The 23,575-nt window shown below is 50.2% G+C and overlaps 1 protein-coding gene across 4 annotated transcripts in view; it reads left to right on the forward strand.

Annotated features, from left to right (window-relative positions):
- The window catches only part of IQSEC3 (IQ motif and Sec7 domain ArfGEF 3), a 112,464-nt gene that overhangs the window by 27,419 nt on the left and 61,470 nt on the right, over positions 1-23,575 (forward strand). For all 4 annotated transcript variants that reach the window (XM_019039180.4, XM_019039181.4, XM_019039183.4 and 1 more), the window contains exon 2: positions 5,457-5,540. In XM_019039180.4, coding sequence (XP_018894725.3) covers positions 5,457-5,540 — 84 coding nt within the window. The remainder of the gene's footprint in view (positions 1-5,456; positions 5,541-23,575) is intronic.

Genomic DNA, 23,575 nt, shown 5'->3' on the forward strand with positions numbered 1-23,575 from the left:
TGTCCCCTCCAAACCTCATGTGGAAATTCAGTCCCAGAGTTGGAGGTGGGGCCTAACTCGAGGTATCTGGGTTATGGGAGTGGCTTCCTCATGAATAGATTAACACCCTCTCTGGGGAGTTGGGAGTGAGTGACTTCCCACTCTGTTAGTTCCCCTGAGAGCTGGCACCTCCCTCCCCTCTCTCTTTTGCTTCTTCTCTTGCTCTGTCATCTCTGCACACACCGGCTGCCCTTCGCCTTCCACCATGAATGGAAGCAGCCTGAGGCTTCACTAGAAGCAGATGCTGGAGCCATGCCTCTTGTTCAGCCTGCAGAACCGTGAGCCAAATAAACCTCTTTTCTTTGTAAGTTACTCAGCCTCAGATATTCTTTTATAGCAACACAGACAGATTAAGGCATTCTCCTAGCTGGTGGACTCCCTGAGGCAGGGACTGCAGTGATGCTTCTTTGCATACTCAAGCATTGAGTGCCATCACTATACCAGGTACTGATGTAGGCACTAGGGACTCCCTGCCTGGGCTTGGTAAATGAACACATGAATGCCTGCTTGCCAAAAACCCTTTGAAGAAGAGTCGTGGGCATGATCCTTGACAGGAGCCTGCCTGGGGTTTAGGCCCTGCTACTAACTAGCTGTGTGACCTTAGGAAACTTAAGCTAAGCCATGCCCAGGTCCAGAAACTTAGACCATGACCTTGGGCAGGGTGGGTGGCCAGGCTGGTCAAAGGCAGGCAAGGCAGGACTTACAATTCAGCATGAGCTAAACCCTGAAAGAAGACAAGAAGGCTTCTGGCCTAGGCTGAGGAGACCCAAGGAGCAGGAGGTGGATGGAGGAGCGCAGAGGCAGAACTGGAAGACAAGCTCCCCTCTTGGCTGAACTGTCCCCCAGTGGCAGCAGAAGCCCCAACAGCACTGCCGGCCCAAGCCCAAGGTGCTGCAGGTCTTGGGGGCATTCAGTTACCCATCACATGTGTCACTGCAGCTGAGTCTGGGGACCGGGGAGGACCAGCAGGTGCCTGCCCTCAGTGTCTGGACAGACGAGTGGCTCCTAACCCTGGGAGGAAGCCTCTGGGAAACAGGGGCAGGATCAGAACAGAGTCCCCCCAGGCACCACTGTGCCAGCCTATGACCATGTAGGTGAACTTTCCTTCCTGAAATGCCAGCGCTGTGGGTAGTGAACAAGCAATGCTTCTTTGCCTATGCTCTTGATGGCTTTTGTCAGGAATTCCAAACCTGTCCTGGGACCCCGGAGCAGCTGGAGGTCTGGAACTGGGGGTGTAGGCTCTCCACTGTCCTGCACACCTAGGTCCACCTACCCTGCATTGTCTGGGCTCTGGGCCCTTCTTGCTCCTGCTCCATCTCCTCATTCCATTTTCCCCTTTTCTTCAGGCCGGGAAGCCTTGGGTGCCATCAAAAGATGTTTAGGTTTCAGACAGTTCTCTAAAGTCTTTGATTTGCCCCGGGAATGAACCTCGGGCTGGAAGACTGACCTGGAATTTTGGCCGGGGAACCACTGTAGGTAAATGACTTCTCCACTCAGCCTCAGTTTTCTCATTTGTAAAATGAGGGCTCAGATTCAATTATTTTCTTTATTGCCCTTTAAAAAATTCATGTTTGTTGCATCGAGTATTAGTCTATGACCTATAGATTATATATAATCTGTAACAAAAAATGTATTAATGAACAAAAGTCCAAGATAAACATTGCCCACGATCTAGTCTGTGAAATGGCATCAATATTTGTGTTGGTTTCTGACATCTTCCAGCTCTTATCTAGGTTCATATTCAGTTTTAATGGATTTACGGTAATATCACACATGGGAATTTATATTTAACATTGTCAGTCAACATTTTACCCTAAGCATTGCTTTTCCTTTTCCTTTTCCTACCTCCATGTTTTTTCCCTGCTCTCATCTGCTGAGGTAGCCAATGTTAATAGTTGGGTTTGCATTCATATATAAATAGAGTACACATGCAAAGAATTTGCATTTGGTGAGAGGAGTCATTTTTTGTTTTATAAAATTGGGATCACTCTTTATATATTTCTCTGCAACTTGCTTTTCTCATTTAACAGTATGTTGTGGAAATCCATCCAGACTGAGAGATAGAGTGCTAACTAGTTCTTTTTGAATAGGTAGGCGTAATTCCATGGTATGGTTGAAGGTATTACAGTTTATTCAATCATTTCCTGATTGATGAGGACTTGGACTGTTTGCATTTCCCCCCTCCACCACCACACTAAAAACAATTCTTCTGTTGAAGACAAGAGTCAAACTCTGTAAAATATTTGAAGAGATTTATTCTGAGCCAAATAGGAGTGACCATGGCCTGAGGCACAGTCTTAAGAGGTCCTAAGAACATGCACCCAAGGTGGTTGGGCTGCAGCTTTGTTTTATACGTTTTAGGGGGACATGAGACATCAGTGACTTATGTAAGTAAGAAAGTGAGACTGAACCAAGGTGCACATTGGTTCAATCTGGAAGGGTGGGACAATTTGAAATATGGTAGTCACAGGTGGATTCAAAGATTTTCTGATTGACAATTGGTTGAAGAGTCGTTATTATCAAAAGACGTGGAATCAGTAGAAGGGAGTGTCTGGGTTAAAATGAGACGGTGTAAAGACCAAGGTTCTTATTATGCAGATGAAGCCTCCAGGTACAGGCTTCAGAGAGAATAGATTATAAGTTTTTCTTATCAGACTTAAAAAGGTGCGAGACTCTTAACTGATTTTCTCCTGGATCAGGGAAAAGACCTGGAATAGGAAGAGGATTCTCTACAGAATGTAGATTTTCCCCACAAGAGACAGCTTTCCAGGGCCATTTCTGAAACATATTTGCAGGGCCAATATATATAAAAGAAATGTATTTTGCTGTAAAATAGTTCAGTTTCTTTCAGGGCCTGCTACCTGTCATGTGATGCTATACTAGAGTCAGGTTGGAATTTGCTACAAATTTGTCTTATTGCTACAAAGAGTCTGTTTTTTCAGTCTTAAGAGCTCTGCTAAGACTGTTTTAATGTTTTTTGTTAAATTTTAATGCTGGTCAGCTGTGCCTGAATTCCTAAGGGAGGAGGGGATATGGAGGCATGTCCTACCCCTACTTCCCATCATGGCCTGAGCTAGGTTTCTTTGGAATGCCCTTGGCTGAGAAGGGGGTCCATTCAGTCAACTGGGGGGCTTAGAATTTTATCTTTCATTTACATTTCCGTAAACGCTTCATAATTCACATCTACACAGATAATGGGTCAGGGCAGCCGTCTCTCCACATCCTCACCAGCACTCATAGTTAGCAGTCTTTTTAATGGATACCAACCAGTCTGATGGATGAGAAATGGCATCTCAGCGTGACTTTAATTTGCATTTTCCTATTTACTAGTAAGCATCTTTCCATTGGCTATGAATTTGTTCTTAATTTGAGTTTGTGAGGCAGAATAGCACAGATGTGAAGCGTATTTGTTGGCTCTTTAGGGTTCTCGTTCTGTCAACTGCTATTCCTATGCTTTGGCTGTTTTTTCTGCTGGGTTTGTCTTTGCACCATGAATGTGCTGGAGCTCAGTGCGGAGTATTAACTTGCCTTCTGTCATACATTTTGCACATATACTTTCCTAGTCTATCATGTGTCTTTTGACTTATTAGGGTATTTGTTTTCATACAGATTTTTTTCTTCACTTTATGTAGTCAGACATGTTTATCTTTTTTTAATGGCTTTTCAGTTCTCCATTTTGTTTTTAAAATCTCCTCAACACATAAGCTATATTCCTAAGCTTCCTTCGATTTTTTCCTTTTAATTTCTCTCATTTAAACATATAACCTTTCTGGAATTTACTTTTTGTCAAATTAAGGTTGGCTCAGACAGGTGTGATGGCTCATGCCTGTAATCCCAGTGCTTTAGGAGGCCAAGACGGGAGGATTGCCTGAGGCCAGGAGTTCAAGACCAGGCTGGGCAACATAGTGAGACCTCTGTCTCTATGAAATTTTTTTAAATTAGCTGAGCCTGGTGGCACATGCCTGTAGCTGAGACAGGAGGATTGCTTGAGCCCAGAAGGCCAAGGTTACAGTCAGCTATGATCACACCACTGCACTCCAGCCTGGGCAACACAGCAAAGCCCTGTCTCTAAAAAAACAAACGAAAGTTAAGATACGCTACAGTGTTCTTTCTTCCATGCAGATAGCCAAATTCAGCATTTCCTGTCTACGCTCTCAGACCCTGTGGGCCCCCAACACGTGCCTGGGAGGTGGCTACCAAATTCGGGGCTAGGAGGTCTGGGGAAGTGGTACAGATGCCCCTTCCTCCAGCCATGGAGATATTCTACTTTTGTTGTTTTACAAAATAGGCTTCCAGTAAAGATTTGGTTTGGACAAAGTGTTCTGAAGCTGAAGGAATTTTGAAAATCCCTTTCAGATGATCTCTGGGGGCCCTTCCAGGTTTGACATTCTCTGACTCAGTAATGCCCAGGACGGCAACTGCTTATTAAGGAAGAGAAGGCAATGGGTCGGTGTATCTTTATCCAAAAGTAATTTCAATATTGAATCCCAGGTTGGCTCAAAGCGGATATTGGAATCACAGCATTTTAGAGGTGGAAGGGACCTAGGAAATCCTCTAGTCTAGTGCCTCTCAATCCTGGCTGCCTTTAGAATCACCTGGGAGTTTGTTAAAAAGTCCCGGTGCCCTGGACTGATGCCAGACCACATAAATCAGAGTCCTGGGGGGAAGGGAAGGGTCCAGGCATGAGTCGTTTTAAAAATTTCCTCATGATTCTAATATGCAGCTAGGGCTGAGAACCACTTCGCTAGTTCAACTCCCTTATTTCATTAGTAAGTCAGCTGAAGCCCAGAAAAGGTGAGCCTCGTATGACACAGCTGGCGAACTGTAGAGCTGGGACTAGAACCCAGATCCCTGCCTTCTGCGTTGGCTTTTTCATCGACACCAAATGCCTCATCAAGCACCACTCCTTGGATTTTTAGCTGGCAACACTGAAGTCCCTGTATGAATGTTTTGTATCTTTGTATATGATCAGCTTAAAAGTATTCACTGCATGCAATTCTGTGCATCCTAGACAAATAGACTTAGTTCTACCTTGCAGGACCATTGTGGAGAACAGGGTCATAAAGAACAAACTACGATAACAGAGCAGGACATTTGGTACATGCACGCGAAAGAGCCTGCCGCGGGGAGGGCGTGCGGAAGTAGGAAGGGTGAGTTGCCAGGGAGGTCAAGGAGGTTTCACACAGGAGGTAGCATTTGAATTGAGCCTAATGGGTGATTTAAGAGGACTCTGATGGACAGAGCGTCAATGCTGCACTCTTGCCCAGAGCAGTGATTGGCTGCCTGATTTTTACACAGGGGCTCAAAAGGGCGGGGGTAGGAGCAGCAAGATTTCAGGGCAGAAATGCTTTAGTGTCAGGCAGGGCGGGGACCCAGCCTGCCTCAGGCGCTCTGATCTCCCTCTGCTCTGCCCGCAGGAATGAGACCGTGCTGCACCAGTTCTGCTGCCCAGCCGCCGACGCCGAGCAGAAGCCCGCCTGCTCCGACCTGGCCTCCCAAAGGTGGGAACTGTGGCCCTTCCTCCCTTCCGCACCCCCACCTTCCTTCCTGTTACAACAAAGCACGTACCACTGCACTAGCTATTGGGCCTCCTCCTCTTGGGTCTCATGTGGGGTAATTTGTTTGCTTTCACCTCCTTCCTCAGACTTCAGTTTCTCTCTGCTCCCTCTGGACCCCAAATGAGCCGTTCCCAACTTTTAAGGTGATTATGCCCTGTCGATCACACCCCACACGTACGCTCCTTCCTTCTAAACGGCCCATGTAAAATCTAACTTTTGTAAGCAGCCGGGAAAGTTGATTTGATTGGGGATATTCGTGTCTCTCACATGGTAGGGTGCCTGGCACACAGTGGTGTGCACTCAGCCCATGCACAGTGCCCAGCCTTCCTCTTACATCAAGGATTTATACTTTTCTTTCTAGTTTCTCTTCTTCCAGTCAGCCGAGGTGCCTGTCTTTAATTTTAAGGCTCTCTCAGCCCTGGCTGCATTAGTTGACAGCCTTGGACTGGAGCAGGAGGGTTGAGGAGTCAGGTTTCAGAGCCACAGTCCTAAGCTTTCTCCTCTGTTTTTTCCGGGGTTATCCTCCTGCCCTCTGCCTCCCTGTCCCCGTTCCTGGTGTTCCGTCTCCGTCCCGTGATCAGCGTTCTCCCTCCGCATCTGCCTCTGTCTCTCTGCCCTTGTGTTTCTCGTTTCTCCTCTTCTGTGCCCACGTCGTGCTCCCCACCCGCCCCCCGATCTGTGTTCTGTCAATCTCTCTCTCACTCTTTTCTCTTTTCCACCAGTTTGTCTGTCTCCATTCTGCACATTTCTCTTTTCTTGACTTGTTCTTTACTCCACTTGGATTCTGGCCTGAAATTTGCCCAGTCTCTCAGTCTCCTGTTATGGAGTGAATTTGGGCAAGTTACTCCACTGCCCTGGGCCTCAGTTTCCTCATCTGGATAGTGAAGGGCTTGGTCTGTCTCAAAAGTGGCATTCGCCTATCATCCGGTCGAGTCTCTGAGCTGCTCAGTGGGGCCAGACTGGGCAGGTCTTCTTGTCCCTGAAGGATGAGAGGAGAGTAAGGGTCGAAGGACCCAGAGACTTGTCCACAGTCACAGAGCAAGGACCAGCGCAGCCACAGGAAGCTTAGGGCGCCGGACTCCTCATGCTCACCATTTTCAGGTTTAAGATCCAATGATTCTGTGATCTTTCCCCCTTTATCCTCTGGAAAACAACTGGACAGTGATCAGAAGTGGTGGCTAGTGATCTCGGGGCACAGACAGCCACCCCGTGAAAGGCATTGCTGTTCATTTTGCCTCATAGGGGAGCCAGCAGAGGTCAGAGAAAGAGGCAGGGCTCTGAGGAGGACTCAGAGAGGCCGCACACCCAAGGGGCCCTTAAATCCAGGGCTGAGGGAGGGATGGGAGTTACTGAAGCCAACCATGTTGGAGATGGGAGGCTGATGTTTTCGGTGTCCTCTGTGACAAGTTTTGGGCCAGGCCTGGGGACATAAAAGCACATAAGGCCAACTTGGACCCTTGAGAAGTTCCCCATGCAGTGGGACATCAGGATACCCTCAAAAGGAAAACTGCTCACCTGGAAATTAGAAGGAAGAAGAGAAATGGGAGAATTAAACGGTGGAGGGAGAAGGAAACAGGAGAGCGTGGAGATGTGGAAGACACCAGGATGTTGTAGAGGAAGACCCTGAGTGCCCTGGCCCCTCCCCATAAGCCCTCACTGTTCAGACACAGGGCCCGAGTCTTCTTCCTAGAAACTGCCTTCCTTGGTAGGAGAGAAGAGAGAAAAGCTGTCTGGCCTGCCTCCAGCTCCATCGATTCAACTCAATTCTGTGAGCATTTTATTGATACTAACCAAGCACCAGGCCTCAGTGAGGATGGATAACACACCCTTGAGAAGCCCAGGCCTGGCAGGGGTGGGCACCAGAGACTATTCCCTGGGCTTCCTGTGGTCTCTCCTCCCATCCACTCTCAGCCTGCATGCTCGCTCACACACCAGCACTCCCCTGCTGCCTGCGTCGTGCCCACCTGCAGCCCTAGCTCCAGGTGGGAAGGAGTGGGAGAGAGGCGGCCCCAGCAGCACGCCAGAATGTAGGTAGATGTGGGGCAGGGGAGGGGTGCTGCCCTCTCAAGGGGCTGGGGCTCCAAGGGAATAGGGTTATTTTCCAGGGTTTGAGGTGGATGATAGGAAACCCATGATCTTAGTTGCCAAGAGGTTTGTTCTTCAGCTTGTTGTTCACCTTCCCCTGGGAGGTGCGGGCTTTGAGGTTGGGGACAGGAGGTGCTCCGGGGAGGGAGTGTGGGAGTTGGGATATTCTCTTGAATGTTGGTTCATGGAGGCGCCTATACACCCTGCCTACGGGGGCCCTCCCCCTGGCTGGGGACAGGGAGGACTTGCCCGCCGAGATGGTCCAGGGCTTCAGCTGCTCTCTGTCTCTAGTTCCCAGTTACTCCAAGTTGTCCTGTCTGTCTGTCTGATTTGTAGTTTCCTAGAGCCTGTTTTTGTCTGTCTGTCTGTCTGTCTGATGTGGCTTTCCTGGCTTCTCCGAGAGGAGCCCCTCTGGATGTTTTCTGGGCAGCCCAACAGTGTACGTGTTTGCTCTTGGCTTCTTGGGGGAATTCTATGCTAAGTTTTCTCTGATCAGTCTGGCTCCTCCCCCGTCAGTCTGGCTCCTCCCCCGTCAGTCTGGCTCCTCCCCGTCAGTCTGGCTCCTCCCCCAGCAGTCTGGCTCCTCCCCCATCAGTCTGGCTCCTCCCCTGTCAGTCTGGCTCCTCCCCCATCAGTCTGGCTCCTCCCCTGTCAGTCTGGCTCCTCCCCCGTCAGTCTGGCTCCTCCCCTGTCAGTCAGTCTGGCTCCTCCCCCGTCAGTCTGGCTCCTCCCCTGTCAGTCTGGCTCCTCCCCTGTCAGTCAGTCTGGCTCCTCCTCTGTCAGTCTGGCTCCTCCCCCTCAGTCTGGCTCCTCCCCCGTCAGTCTGGCTCCTCCCCCGTCAGTCTGACTCCTCCCCTGTCAGTCTGGCTCCTCCCCTGTCAGTCAGTCTGGTTTCCCGCTAGCTCAGCCAGTAGGAATCATGGCCTCCTGAGGATTTCTAGGATCAGCAGTTGGCCTCCATAGGAGACCCCAGTAAGGAATCCAAAGTCAGTGAATCAGGTGTCAGGACCTTTGTTGTGTGGACTCAGCCAGCCACAGGATCTCCCTTGCCATCCTCCTCTGCAGTCTGGCTAAGGCCGGCCCCCACTCCAGCTCCGGGGCTGAGCAAGGGTCCCTTTCCTGAGCAAGTGCCCTCTCTGCAGCACTGCAGTGGCTGCTCATCTATCTGATCAGAGATGTGGAGATGCTGCTCAGCCCAGAGGAAAGTCTGCTCCCTCCCAGAAAGACCCAGGGCCAGAACAGAGCCTCACCCCTCCCGAAGAGGCAGAGAAGCCTCAGCCCTACCAAGGCCAGGAGAGCCTTCCCCAGCCACCTGCAGAGGAGCAGCTGGGGGCTGGTGTCAGGGGAACTCTGTCTTGGGGCTGGGAGCCTGACAGGGAGTGATTCTCCCAGGAGTGGGAACACCTGAAATTGAGCACATCTGGAAGCGTGGGTGTCTGCAAAGGGAGGCTGAAGGGAGGGCGTCAGCGATCTGGAGTACAGTGGAGCAGCTACGGGGCTGGCAAAGCCCTGAAAGCCCTGCGAAGCTGGATAACCAGATAGAGTTATGAGTTCTGCTGTGCCCTGGTTCCCCACACCCCCCTAGGAAGGCAATGTATATCTGCCAGGGTAATTAGGCCCTCAGGTGGGAGCTGAGGGTGGTGCCTCCTCCCAGCAGCCAGCCAGGAAGCAGCAACTGCGTGCCAGGCTCTTTCTCCCCAGAAAAGATCGCCCCCTGGTCGTTGCCCCTACCGACCGCCTCCCTGCTGCCAGCTAATGACAGGGCTTTATTCTGGGGCGCTGAATAGGCCAGTAATTGCAGCCCTACCTTCGATCCTGCCGCCTCCCTTCCCTTTCAGGCTCTCAGTGACAATGACCCGGTAGCTGGCCAGCTGCCTCCCAGCATAGAGCCCATTTGTCTCAAGGGTGATAATGGGGCCAAGATGAGGAAGGTGGGCCTCTATTAGAGTAATGGGAGGAGGCGGCTGTGGGAGAGGGTGGGGCTCAGGAGAAGGAGGTGGGCTTAGGAGGGGAGGTGGAGTTCAGGATGGGGAGGCAGGGCTCAGAAGACGAAGTGGGGCACAAGATGGAGAAGGTTGGCTCAGGAGGGGAGGCGGGGCTCGGGGGGGAGGTGGGGGCTCAGGAGGGGAGGCCGGGCTCAGGCAGGAGAGGCGGGGCTCAGGAGGGGAGGCGGGGCTCGGGGGGGAGGTGGGGGCTCAGGAGGGGAGGCCGGGCTCAGGCAGGAGAGGCGGGGCTCAGGCAGGAGAGGCGGGGCTCAGGAGGGGAGGCGGGGCTCGGGGGGAGGCTCAGGAGGGGAGGCCGGGCTCAGGCAGGAGAGGCGGGGCTCAGGAGGGGAGGCGGGCGCTCAAGAGGGGAGGCGGGGCTCGGGAGGGGAGGCGGGGCTCGGGGGGGAGGTGGGGGCTCAGGAGGGGAGGCGGGGCTCGGGGGGAGGTGGGGGCTCAGGAGGGGAGGCCGGGCTCAGGCAGGAGAGGCGGGGCTCAGGAGGGGAGGCGGGCGCTCAAGAGGGGAGGCGGGGCTCAGGAGGGGAGGCCGGGCTCAGGCAGGAGAGGCGGGGCTCAGGCAGGAGAGGCGGGGCTCAGGAGGGGAGGCGGGGCTCAGGAGGGGGAGGAGGGGGTCAGAAGGGGAGGCGGGGCTCAGGAGGGGAGGCGGGGCTCAGGCAGGAGAGGCGGGGCTCGGGGGGAGGCGGGGCTCAGGCAGGAGAGGCGGGGCTCAGGAGGGGAGGCGGGGCTCGGGAGGGGAGGCGGGGCTCAGGCAGGAGAGGCGGGGCTCAGGAGGGGAGGCGGGGCTCGGGAGGGGAGGCGGGGCTCGGGAGGGGAGGCGGGGCTCAGGAGGGGGAAGTGCTAGGCAGGAAACAGAACAACCCCTAGGCCTCCAGAGCAAGAAGGGATCTGGGTAGGGGTCTAAGGGGCACTCTGAGCCTCTGCTAACTGAACTGACTCAGTGCTGCTCCTTGCTTCTTCCTTCTCAACCACCCCATCCTTACTCCAAGATGGAAGACATAGTGAACATATTATTTATTGAACGTGCCAGGGACATCGTGCTGGGCACTCTTGATATTTTATCTCACGTAATTCTGTGAGATAGATGTTATTCCCATTTACAGATAAGGAATCCAGGATGGAGAGAAGTTAGGTATCTTGGCCGAGGGACCACTGCTAATTATTTCTGGAGCTGGACAGTGAACCCAGGTCCAACTCCTACACACAACGTCTTTTCAAAGAGCTGCTGCTAGAATTTTTTTGAAGCGCTCAAGAGAAATCCTCCCATCCATTTCACTGGATCTTAAATAACATCTATTTTCTCTGATTATAAGTCATACACGCTAGTTGTTGGAAATGTGGAAAATACAAAATATAAAGAAGAAAATATAAATGGGACTTCATCATGTAGAATTAACTGATGTTAATATTTTAGTGTGCAGCCTCCCAATGTTTTATTTTTCTCTGCGTTGGGTTTTACATCCTTCCCACGCCCATTTGAAAAAAAAAAAGATTTTGTAGTCTGCATTTCCCACTCGGCGAGGGTGCTGCGCCCCTTTAGAGGGCCTCCTACCCTACCCACTTCCTCCCGGGCCGCCCGCCCTGGTGGCCCACGTGGCTGGCGTCGTTGCCGCTAGGCAGCAGCAAGGCAGGGGCTCTGCCGAGGCCGCCACGCGGGGTACCCTGGAGGACGGGGCGCGCTTCCGAGAACGGCTGCGGGGATAGCCCTGCATTAGCATAGCTGGGGCATTTCTGCCTCTCCTGCCTCTTTCCATCGGCTGTGATGGGGCCTGAAACATGATCAATGGACGAGCCAGTGTTTACCCAGCGATTACGGAGCAATTAAATTCTCAATCGATACAGTTACATCTTCAAACAGCTGGGCTGGGGCGCCGCGGCCTCACGTGCCTGCTCCAGGAGTCGCATCCAGGCTGCTGAGAAACCGGCACCACGCACTGGTGGCTTAGGGCGGCAGCGTGGGTCGGTCGGGCGGTACAGCTGCGTCCTCTTTCCCTAGAAAAGGGCAGAAAAGCCCTCGGCTTCCCCCACAGGCCCCATGGGGCAGGCCCACCCTGCCTGCCTGGCCCCAAGCTCTGGGTCTCTGCCTCCCGCCCCAGGAAAGCGATGGCGGCAGGGGAGGTTAAAGGAAGTGGTCTATGTCTCCTTCGTGGTTCACTGGTTGGTTGGGAGAGGTCTTTGGAGAGGTTGAGATGGGGTGAAAATCCCCACAAGCCCCCTGCAGTGGCGGAGACATCTTGCCCGCCGGCAGGGGCAGGGTGGGGGTGGGAATCCTGGGGTTTGAAGCCTGGGCTCTGGGGTGGGACAGAGTGGCACCTGCACAGAGGGGAGCATCCTGGGGACAGGGGGCTTGCTCCTGTGGTTTGGGCTTTGAGAGCAGGTGTGCTCCTGGGTGATCTGAGGAGCTGTGTAGTTAGAGCAGAATCCAGCCGACCTGGGCTCCATGCCCAGGAAGATGGCCGAATTCCGACGTGGAGCTACAGGAATCTGCCCTAGGGAACTGTGTGACCTGTCACTTTACCACCCTGTGCATTTTTGTCCCATTTGTCCTGAATCGCCAGATTCAGGAGGCATAAAAAACAAAATAGAGGTCAAAGTACTTTGACACTTTGGGAGGGCGTATTAAAATATCCCAGAGAGTATTAGAAAGGTTTTGTCTTGTCATTGAGTTTTGACTTTCTGTTCAGAGGGCTCTCCTCAGCAGGGAGGTGAAACTCCTGTTTGGAGTCAGCTATTTGCCCAGGCCAATTTCCTTGTGTAATTTTCCCTGCCAGGCCTTGAGCATCCTCTGAGACTGGCCCCTTCATGTGACCTAGGCTGTCGCCAGAGGGTGCTTGGGAAACCTGTTGGTGCTTGGGCTGCCCTCAAATTGCTGCTCGTTAAGGCACGCAACTTTTTGTCAGCAGCATGTTTAGAGATGATTGGAGGAGAAGTCCTGCTAACTCTGTGTCGGTTTTGTGTCTCCCACCCATGAGAGAGAGGAAGCAAATACTAGCCACCATGTCCTGAGTGCTTGCTATGTGCTATGCAAGAATTATCTTGTTTAACCCCTAATAGAAGCTGGTGAAATATTATTCCCATTTTACAGACAAGGAAACAGGATCAGAGACAACGAATGCCTTGAGCATGGTCCATGTAGCTGATGAAGAGCAGAGCTAGGTTTTGAACCAGGTGCTTGTCAGTTGCAGCCTGTAACCACCAGGGCAAGAGGATAGCAGAAGGCAGGTGTTGTCAAGTATGGGAAGCGAAAGTGAGGCAGGAAGGTGAACAGCTGCTTCCCATGTCCCCAGCCACAGCCAGTGGGTGGCTGAGAGCGCATAGGTTATTGTTCAGGGCCTCAAAAGGCCTGGCCTCTCTTCCCTGCCCCTCCGCCCTGCCCCTTGAGGCTGTGTGTGGACTCCAGGTGCCATCAGGTAAATGCACCAGAGCAACCAAATTGAAGAGAGGAGTGACGCAGAGAATATTTTTAGAGACAGAAACAGCAACAACAGCAATGCTAGGCTTTATTAGTTAAGGAAATACCCCTAACTAAAGATAAGCCTTCCAGAACAAGTGAGAGATGCCACGAGGAACATCTAAGCTTTCTCTAGTCCAGGGTATTCAGTAATCCAGTTTTATCCAGTTTTCTGGGAAATATGTTCTTGTTTCATTTACTGGAAGCTTCTTGTTGGAATCTTTTGTATCTTCTTTTCTCACTTCCAGGAAGAGTAACCTCTGTAGGCATAGAGATTTTTCTAATCCCACTATTTCTTGTGCTTTGTTTTATTTTCTCTTCTGAAAGTTCTTTACCCATTCACTTATCTTCTGACCAATAACATGACCATAAAAATGATTTTGTATCTGTTTGTATGACAAAAAGGGTTTTTAATTTGTTTCATCAAACCAAAAACGAAGAAATAATCTATAGCAAGAGTGATTTGATCAGATATGGCATTCTTAAGACATTTTACTGCCCTCAAGAGACCATGGAATGGCTTAAGAAAGGAGGTTTTTAGAGATTTCTTTTGTTATGATTAAAAAAACAAAACAGGAAGGACAGCTGCCTATGAAGAATGAAGAAAGACTGGAGGGTGTTGCTGTCTCCAGCAGGGACACTTTCCATAATTCCTTTAGCACCCTCAAGTTAAAGTGGCTCCCATTGTCGGAATCAGTATTTTCTACCAGGCCAAATCTGGGTATAATTTGTTCTAAGATTATTTTGACCACATCCCCGGCAGTGGCAGCTGGGAGGGGAAGGCCTCCACCCTGGAGAGGTGGTCTACCATTACCAGCAGATACGTCAGTCTCCCTATTTTGGACATTTCTGTAAAATCTACTTGAATGCATTGAAATGACCTTAACCCAGGAGGTTTCCCTCCGGTAGTCTGTTTTCTTTTCTTTTTTCTTTTTTTTTTTTTTTTTTTTTTTGAGACGGAGTCTCGCTCTGTCGCCCAGGCTGGAGTGCAGTGGCGCAATCTCAGCTCACTGCAAGCTCCGCCTCCCGGGTTCACGCCATTCTCCTGCCTCAGCCTCCCAAGTAGCTGGGACTACAGGTGCCCGCCACCACGCCCGGGTAATTTTTTTGTATTTTTAGTAGAGACGGGGTTTCACTGTGTTAGCCAGGATGGTCTCGATCTCATGACCTCGTGATCCGCCCGCCTCGGCCTCCCAAAGTGCTGGGATTACAGGCGTGAGCCGCCGCGCCCGGCCGGTAGTCTGTTTTCTAACTACCTTTTTGTTTATTCTCTGGCAGGTCACATAACACCCACACACTTGTTTAACAAGGGTGTAAATCCCTATACACCCGTAATTCTTGAGTATTGCATCACACATGGCCTGGGGACCCCAGTGACCTCCCTTACTGAGTATGGATATCAGTTCTCTCCTTATGAGTTTGCTTATCATTTCGGTCCCATCAGGGAGCACCCACCTCCCATCCTCAGTTTGAGTGGCCCTATCTTGCCCAGCTCTTCCTCTTCCTCTTCAGAAAGTTGGGGTTTTAATACCACCTTAGGGATATCTGGGATTAGGCCAAATAGTTTAACTTCTTCCTCCAGGGAGGCTGCTTAGCAGCTTTATCCACAAGCCTGTTCCCTACAGCTTCTATAGAGTTTCCTTTCTGATGGCCGTTTACATGAACTATGGCTACCTCTCCTGGAAGCAGAAGGCTTTTTAAAACTTGTTTGACCAGTTTCCCATATACCAATTCTTTCTACCTGCTATTTATTAGGCCCCACTTTGTCCAGATCTTTCCAAAGGTGTGTACTACTCCATAGGCATATCTGGAATTAGCATATACAGTGCCTTCTTGGCCTTATATGAGCTTCAGGGCTTGGTTAAGAGCATGTAATTCACAGGTTTGGGCTGAGCAGTTATTGGGTAATCTACCTTTTTCTCATAAGGTTTGTTTGTTTCCATCAATGACAGCCTGGACATTGTGTCTTTTACCATCTATCACTCAGGATGGCCTATCCACAAACAGCCTCATTCCACCAAGTAGTGGAATTTCTTTAAGGTCTGGTCTAACTTTGGTTTGATATTCTATCATATGTAAACAGTTATGGACTGATACCTGCTTATTCTCCTCTCATTTCCGTAAGAAACTGACTGGAGTTCGTTTAGGCGCCTCTCCAGGGCCCACTGACCCCAGGAGGAACTTGAGTAGGCAAGCGGCTGACCAGCTGGCCTTTCAGGGTGTCTTTGGCCGGGCTCTGCCGGGTCTGGCTCTGGACCAACAGCTGCTGGTTTGAAGAGCTGCCAGCCTGTGGCGCCTTCCCTGATGGGCACTCTCATCAGCAAAGGCATCCCTGGCTCCTTCCTTGCTTTGAAGGCACCATCCGTCTCCCTGGCAGGCCGAGAGCTGCACTGTTTGTATTCCATGCCACCCCCACTGGTGACCCAGCAACTGCAAAGGGTCCCAGCTTTGTCCCTCTCTGGGAGGGGACTTGGAGGCTTTTCCTCAGCTGCAAGGATCGCCCCTCGGCCCAGCCCAGCTCTGGGAAACAGAACTTTTATACACCCCACCTCAAAGCATCCTGGCGGACTTCTCCCCAGCACGCGCTCTCTCTACTTCAGGGATTGCAAACTGGCATTTTCTTTCACCTGTATTGGGTTATTAAGTTTTTTTAACTGATCACCAGCATTTAAAAATCCTATTTCACATAAAAAGTCAGAATTCAGGCCTCTGACAAAGCAGACAGTCTGGCAACACAGGGCTGGCACTGTGAGAACAGTCGAGCAGCTGCAGCCCCTCTGCAGAGGTGTGCCCTCTTCAGTTAGCCACAGTCCCCATCCAGCCCTGCAGCCCTCCTTCTCACCGTTTGCTGGCCCTGTTGTCCTTTGAGTTTATAACCCTAGTTCGGATCTTCCTTATGTAGCCCCCCCGGCCTCTCTGCAGCCTTACTGACGGCTGCCCCTGGTGGACTCACAGCCTCTCAGTGAGACAGCAACAGACCTTAATGCTCATCTCATCCATTCACCCTTCCACATCCTGAACCCTTTCTACACCCTCCTGACAAACAGCCATCTAGTCTTTGCCGTAGGCAACCCACTATTCCTCAAGCAGCCTGATCCTAAACTCTCCTCCACATCCCCTTCTCACTTGCATCCCCCAGTTCCTGGGCCCTGTCCCTCCTCAGTGGCCGCACTGCACCCTTTCCCAGCACCTCCTTGTTGCTTGAGCCTCTAGAACCTTCCCCCAGCCCTGCCAACCTCCACATCCTCTCACTTCCTCTTGTACTCTTTCTTCCTTTTGCATTATTTTTCTCCCCAGTCTTAACTTTGGTGTCTCTCTTTGATCTGTCTTTTCCAGTCTCTTGCTCTTGCTCGTTTTCTTTTTCTATCTATCTCTATCATCCTGTTTCCTTTTTCCCTCACACTTAGTTTCTTTCTCTTTCTCTCTCTGGGCACAAGCTAAACCGTGCTGGGCCCTGGCCCCTGACAATCTGCAAAGATGGACAGCTCTGCCAAAACAACAAAGATTCAGCAACAACTTTTATCAACAGCTTTCAGCAGCCAGCTTCCACACACAGTTGTGTGGCTGCCTCTCCCTTGCCTTCAGGGTCAGCAGCTTAACTCTTTCTCTCTCTGGCCCTCTATGTTTCCCATTTCCTCCCCTTTCTCTTTCCAATTTTCTTTTTTACTTTTTCTCTTTCTCCCTTTTCCAGTTTCTCTTTTCTTTCTTCTTACAAAAACCTTCTGAGCTTCCCTCAGTAATTCCTTAACCGGTTTTTCATTCCACCCATCAATCTTTTGCAGTTTCTTAGTAATATCAGGCCAGCTTTTGTCACAGAACTAACTCCTAAAAGGCCTTGCCCTACTGGGTGCTCTGGACCTAATCCTGAATATTTTCTTATTTGATCCCTGAGCCTCTGCAGAAATGCAGAGGGAGTCTTCTCTTTTTATTGTTGGATCTCGAATGCTTTCAAGACGTTTTGTGTTCTAAGAGTGGACTTTTTAATCCCTTTAATTATTAGTTCCCTTGGGTCCTGCATTGGGGCCTGATCTCTGAGCTTATTGTTATCCCCTCTGGGATTTGCATTTGGGAATTTCTGCTCAGCTGGCAGGACTCCTTACCCAGGAGAATGGGGTCTCTCCCAAATGGTCATGGCTGCCCTTATAATCATTCCCCTCTCTTCCCCAGGAAACAGAATATTTATGATTGACATTATCTTAGCCCAAGTATAAAAATGGGGTCATAAAAATTGATCTAGCTGCTCTGCTAAACCGAGGGGGTCTTCCCAGAGTGGCCTCATTTTCTTTTTAGAATTCTGAACCTCAGTACTTGCTAGAGGCACACTCACAAACCCAACAAACCCAACTCCTCTCTGACCCGTAGAGACTTCTCTAAGAGGGTACCTGTTAGACATCTGCTGTTTAGGAGGAATGGGGAAATTCTCAATGTCCTTCTTACATTGTTCTAATTCTTTCCTCTAGTTTGGATAAGGATTTAAGGAAGCATTGGGTTTAGCTTCCTCATGACCCCCAGATTCCTCTTCCTCCGATCTTCTTGTTGCCCCCCGATTGCCCTGTTCTGTTCTTCCTGAGATGTATGGGGGGGCAAGCGTGTTAGGGGATCCCAGGGCTTTTCATTGGGTGAGGGCTTTTTACTATGCTCTTTTTCTTCTTTTTAAAGGGAAACATGAGGGTTAATTCACTAATCCAACAAAGAGCAAAACCTGTCTCCTCTCGTGAGGATGGAGTTTTATTATTCACAGAAAATTAAAGCTTGGCACACCCAATCCTCATCTGAGCCAAACTCAGGCCAAAAGACCAAAGGTTGACGAATGGGCTTTTTGGGCCAGATAAAACAACAAACTTGATCATCTTTTGCTTTTCCTTGTCCCTGGTTTGAGGACTATCCCTTCAAACCTGCAGCATTCTCCCCAGCGGACTATTTGGGGGAATGTCAGAAGGGTTCTCTTTAGTGCCCTCTTTCCTCTGTTCTCTAGGCGTAGAATTCTTGTTTCCCATTTTTGGTTAGTCTCTGTGTCTGAGCTTTTCCCTGTGTACTCAGCCTTCCTTACTGGAGGTTTCTTACACACCCCAAGACCTCCGAAAATGCACAACCACCAAGCAGTACTTACAGATCAATTTTCCTACCTTGGCTCATGCGTGAGGTTGCCTGGTTGCCGCAGTGCCCGCTTTTCTCCCTGTGTCACTTTAGTTTTCTCCTGAATAACAGTTTCAGGATTGTCTATGGCTTCTTCGGGGAGCTGAGACACCTGGACAGAGTGGGCCACACAAATCAAGTGGGACACATCTCCCCTGTCAGCTGGAGTCTCACTCCGTGCAGGCATGGAAATCCCCATATGGGCCACCAGGTTGTGAGAAACAGACTCACCCGTCCAAACCCAAAGAATGGACTCAGAGACCCAGAGAACAGCAAAAGTGAGACTTGTGATGACGGTCTTGCAAAATCGGGTGTCTGATGAGCAGGCACACCCAGCACAGTTTCAACAAGCAGTTTATCCCCTAGTGCACAGGTCTCTCCCCGGTTCCTCATAGGCTGAGTATTATGGGTTACAATCTTCCCGGATGATGCCTGTTCATTGCTGGGCAGGGGCTGTAGGTGGTTTTTTAGGGTTGTTTTGCTGCATTTTGTTGCAGCCCACAATGCATTGCAATCCTAGCTAGCCCAGGGGCTCATAAAGTATTTGATTTATGACCGAAGTAGCTGGGCAGGCTGATAAGAACAAACACAATGAACTATTTTGTAGGCTAGTAAACTTTCATCTTAGACTAAACTTCTTTGGTTCGGGGAGGGCAACTAAGGAGTGGGGAAGTGGGGGGAAGGAGGATGGTGGGGAAGTGGGGGAGGCCGAGAAACAGGCATCGGCTATCCAAGCAGGGGCCTAGTATATCCTGTTTCTTCTGTAGTTTGCTGACCTAAGCCGATTCAGGCACTTCATCCTGGAAATGGCCCACTGTATACATTATTTCCTTCAAAGAGCCAGGGGAGTAAGAGAAAGTGTCGCGTGACCTAGAAGCTTGGGATTTGGAAGGGAGCCGAGGGGAAGGGCAGACCCAGGCAGCACCTGGGCTTCCAGAAGAAGCTGGTGCTTCCACCACACTGACCTAGACAAGGCACAAGGCATCCCCCTCTTCTCTGGGCCCCAGCTTCCTCAACCATAGCATGAGGGGTTGCACTGTCTAATCCCCAAGGCCCTCTACCAGGGATTCTGTAAGAAGGCATTCTGCATGGCCAGGGGTGGGACCTGCTCATGGAGAGACCCAGGGCAATTGCAAAGCAAAACAAATGGCAGGTGGTGGGGTGTGAATGTTGACCCTCTGGTGAAATGCAGTATTGGAGCAAAAGAGCATGGCAAGGGAAGCCCTCTGTAGGCCTGTGCACTGGTTTTTTTTTTCTTTCTACATTTCACTTATTATTGTAAAAATATTATCATAATATTTTATTATTAATATTTATTATTATTATTATTTTGAAACAAGGCAGTTTCAAAAAGGAGAAGAATTTCACCCCACTCATAATCCTGCAGAGGATCCCCTCTCATTGTTGCTCTTCTCCATTCATCTTGGGCAGTGCGGCCTGGACACTGGGAAGTGCCCCCGGAATGCCACGGGGAACAGCCTGGCCCCCACTTCCTTCCCTCCATGCTGGCAGCTCTTAGCGTTTATCCTGGGCTTGGATGCAGTTTCTTGCACTCCAAGGACAGAAATGATAGGAATGATGAGGGTTTTAACAACCAGCATCGATACTGCATTTTCCGAGTTACAGAACTCCTTCTGTCCTTTTGCTTACTTGATTCTCACCACAAGGACCCTCAGCTTCTGACCTTGTAAACAGTCAGAAGGGCAAGAATCACTGTGTCCATTTTATAGCTGAGGAAATACTCAGAGAAAATAAGCAACTTGTTCAAGGTCACAAAGGTAGAAGCAGGCAGAGGTTAAGACCAGAGCCTATGCAAAGAGAGGGCAACAATGGAGCAGAGGCTTTAAACCTGCTTCTTCCTTGTTCCTGTTTGAATGTGTCACCTTGCTCACTCCCCAGGTGCCACTGCCACACGGCCTGGTGGGATCTTGGCGTGGTCACCATGTTCCATGTTTATACTGAAGCTTTGAAGTCTTGGAGAATCAATTAGGCTGCCGTGAGTCCTCAGATTCCTCAGGAATCAAGGGAACTGACTCATCAGAAACAAACTCATCAGAGACTGACATATCATATTAGTATGAATTTACGAATTTGTAATGAGAAACTGTCCTGATGAACAAGATACTCATGTTTACTGATCACTGAAGAACTTAAAAATAGCGAAGGTCCCTTCCCTCCCCAGGTGCAAAGGAATGAGCACCACATGGTTTTGTGGATTCCTTTCTAGCTTGGAAAGAGAAAGAGAGAGGCGAGGAAGTGGCAAAGGAGTTCCCTGGACTAGAAGACAAATTCAGAACTTCAGGGAATCACTGTAATGTGTAGCAGTTGAAAGCATAAACCAGATAATTCAAACCTAGGTTCAGGTCCTGGCTTGGCCACTCACAAACTCTATGACCTTGGTTAGATTCCATAAGCTTTCCAACCTTGAGTTAACTCATCTGTAAAAGCAGCATAGCACTTAACTTCTCAGGGTGTTTGGCAGGATTAAATGTGATAATGCCTGGAAAGGTGTCCAGCATCTAGTAAGGACTGCATACATGCTAGCTATGTTAAAGCTGGATTTTCGAGGGCAGAGAGGGAGAACTCAAACAAGATTTAAGGTCTAGAAATTCAGATATGACTAGCGAATGTTTAGAAAGTACAGGCCACATGCTTCATGTGATGAGCCTCTGCTATGGCAAGCATGTTCTTCAGGTTCCAAGCATGTTGTTCAGACACAGCTCAGGGACCTGAACAACATGCTTGCCATACCAGGGGCTCTGGCAAGGTCTAGTCCGTCCCATGGGATAGCAGGTGTTGGGCGTGGAGAAGAGGCAGTCTTTCAGATGTTTCTGTTCAGGCCCAGCTCCTGACATGGAGTGGTGGCAGGATAGAGCCCAATATTCAAAAAGAGAGAAAGAGACTCTGAGAACTGAGGGACCAATTTGGGGAAGAGATCAAAGAAGCTAAAGACCCAGATGAATGTCAATCAAGTAGGGCCAGCAGGCTCAGAGAGGAGATTTTCTAGACATCAGGGCGGGAGAGGAAATGATTTAACTCAGCAACAGGCTGCCACAGTGAAGACTGGGATGGGATTAAGAGCGGAAGCATTTATTTTATCAGCGAACAGTTTGACTGCCTGTTCTCCTGAGAGAAGATTGTTTATCCCAACAGGGAAAGGCTTATGGCCTGGCACTGTCCCCTGGCCTGCCCCATGGGGTATTCCCCACGCCAGGATCTCTAAGGCTTCTTCCAAAGTGTGTCCTGCAGAGACAGTGAGCAGATATTCCATTGTCACACATACAGCAGGAGCCTAGCACGTCCCTTCCTCTTAACACTTGCAGAGACAACACATGGAAGCCATAAGGCATGCGGGAAACAGTGTGGCCAATCTGATATGTGCAGCATGAAAGCCTGGAGCTAGATATCAGGTAGGACTTTCAGTAGGAACACTGAAGATAAGGACGTTAACTGCAGGGAAACAAGTGGGGAATCTTGCTCCCTGGTAACTAGGTAAATGTCCAGGGCAATGTCCTACCCTACTGGTAATTCTGCCATTTCCATTTCTTGGGTCACAAGACTCCTGTTTTCAGCAAGAATGCACCTGACCTCCACAGGCACCTGTAGGTCATCAGATTTCCTCTGGCATGTGGTAAACTTGGGCCTGTGAGGAGCTGTTCTTCCCTGGAAATAGCTCAGGACCCAAGAAACATGTGTTTTGCTGGGGTGAAGTAGGGCTGACCTGGGTTGGAACAGAAGGAAGATGGAATGAAGGGGCTTTAGAGCCAAGAGAATATGAAACACCCAGGCATGGCCTCATGCCTGCCTCTGGTATGGGCTTTATGCACACATGATTTGTGTGGGTCACCATAACAGGGCTCCACGAGGGAGCTAGAAAGAATGAGACAAGCTCCCTGCTCTCCAGGGAGCAATTAGCTCATGAACCGGAAGCTGGGGATGCATAAAGGGCCCAGATTAGGGGAGAAAAGCCACAGTTACCAAGCATCAAGTAGATGCCATAGGCTTTGTGTACATTATTTCACTGGCTCTCACAGCAAAATTATGTAGCAGGTATCCCTACTTTACACACAAGCAAATGGGCTCAGAGAGGTTAAGGAACTAGCCCAGTGCCACACAGCTAGTGAGTGGTGGGATTTTAACCACAGTCAGTCTCTCTGGTTCTAAATCTCATAGTTATCCCACTCTGCTGCCTTCCAGTCCTTGTTACCCTCTGGTAAGCTCCTCTGGCATCATCTGTAACTCAGAGTCACCGATTACACCACACAGAAGAGGCCAGCACATCTCGATTTAGAGAACTCTAGCACAAGACACCAAGAGCGATAAGAAACTGATCCAGCAAGCTAAAGGGTTGTCCTTTGTTCTGAAATTATATTCTTCTTACTTTTCATTTTTTTAATAATATTACAGGAAAAGTGAACGATACTTTTGCTTTTTATTTTCTTATTTGACAAAATAAAACATGGGACGTCCCAAAAGAGATAAAGTTGCTACTTACTAGGGCTTGCCAACCGTTGTACGTGTATCAGCCCTTCGTTCTCGGGACACCTCCTTTCACAGGGCCTTGAGGCACAGCAGTTTAAGCAACTTGCCCAAGGCCACACCGCAGGCAGCTGGTACGGCGAGCGTTCAGACCCCAGTGGTCGGGCTCCAAGCCTGCACTACAGTTAGAGGCTGCGACTCTACCCCTAATTACAAGTTGGCTGACCCTGGCTGCAGCCTCATGTTCTCCCTCCTCTCAGGGACGCCAAAGGCACTCGCCCCGGAGACCTGGTCCCCAGCTGCCTCTCCTGTGGAGTACCCTCTCCCAGCATCACCGGCATTTCCGTGAGCCATTCTTTTGTGGTTCCTAATGGTCACCCGTGGTCCCTTTGGAACCTATTGCTTACTCAGGCCACAAAGGGCCGGGGTGTAGGGGGCTTAAGGAATAACTCCATTTTGTTTTCTAAAAGTCTTCCTTGCTGTAATATTGGGGTCCAAGACTGTGAGGCCCAGCCCAGCTGCAGTCAGACTCCTGCCATCTTTCCAGTCTTGCCAGCATGGAGCTGTGGGGCCAATCCCCTTGGAGGCACTTCCCTGACCCTTTGGGATCTGCAAGACCCTGACTGCTCCTGAGGCTCCCATGAGGCTCCCACGAGGCTCCTGAGGCTCCCACGAGGCATGCTGTGCAATTCTGGCACTCATGTGAGGCAGCAGTGTTGATTATGTAAAGACAAGGGGGGAGTTTGCCCATAGGGAAGAGCTAGGGAAGGACCGACACAAATTCAGGACAGGGATTCTTCTGAGGAGGGGAGAGGAATACACAGGGC

The sequence above is a fragment of the Gorilla gorilla genome, chromosome 10 (assembly GCF_029281585.2).
Source record: "Gorilla gorilla gorilla isolate KB3781 chromosome 10, NHGRI_mGorGor1-v2.1_pri, whole genome shotgun sequence".
In the NCBI taxonomy this organism is placed as follows: Eukaryota; Metazoa; Chordata; class Mammalia; order Primates; family Hominidae; genus Gorilla; species Gorilla gorilla.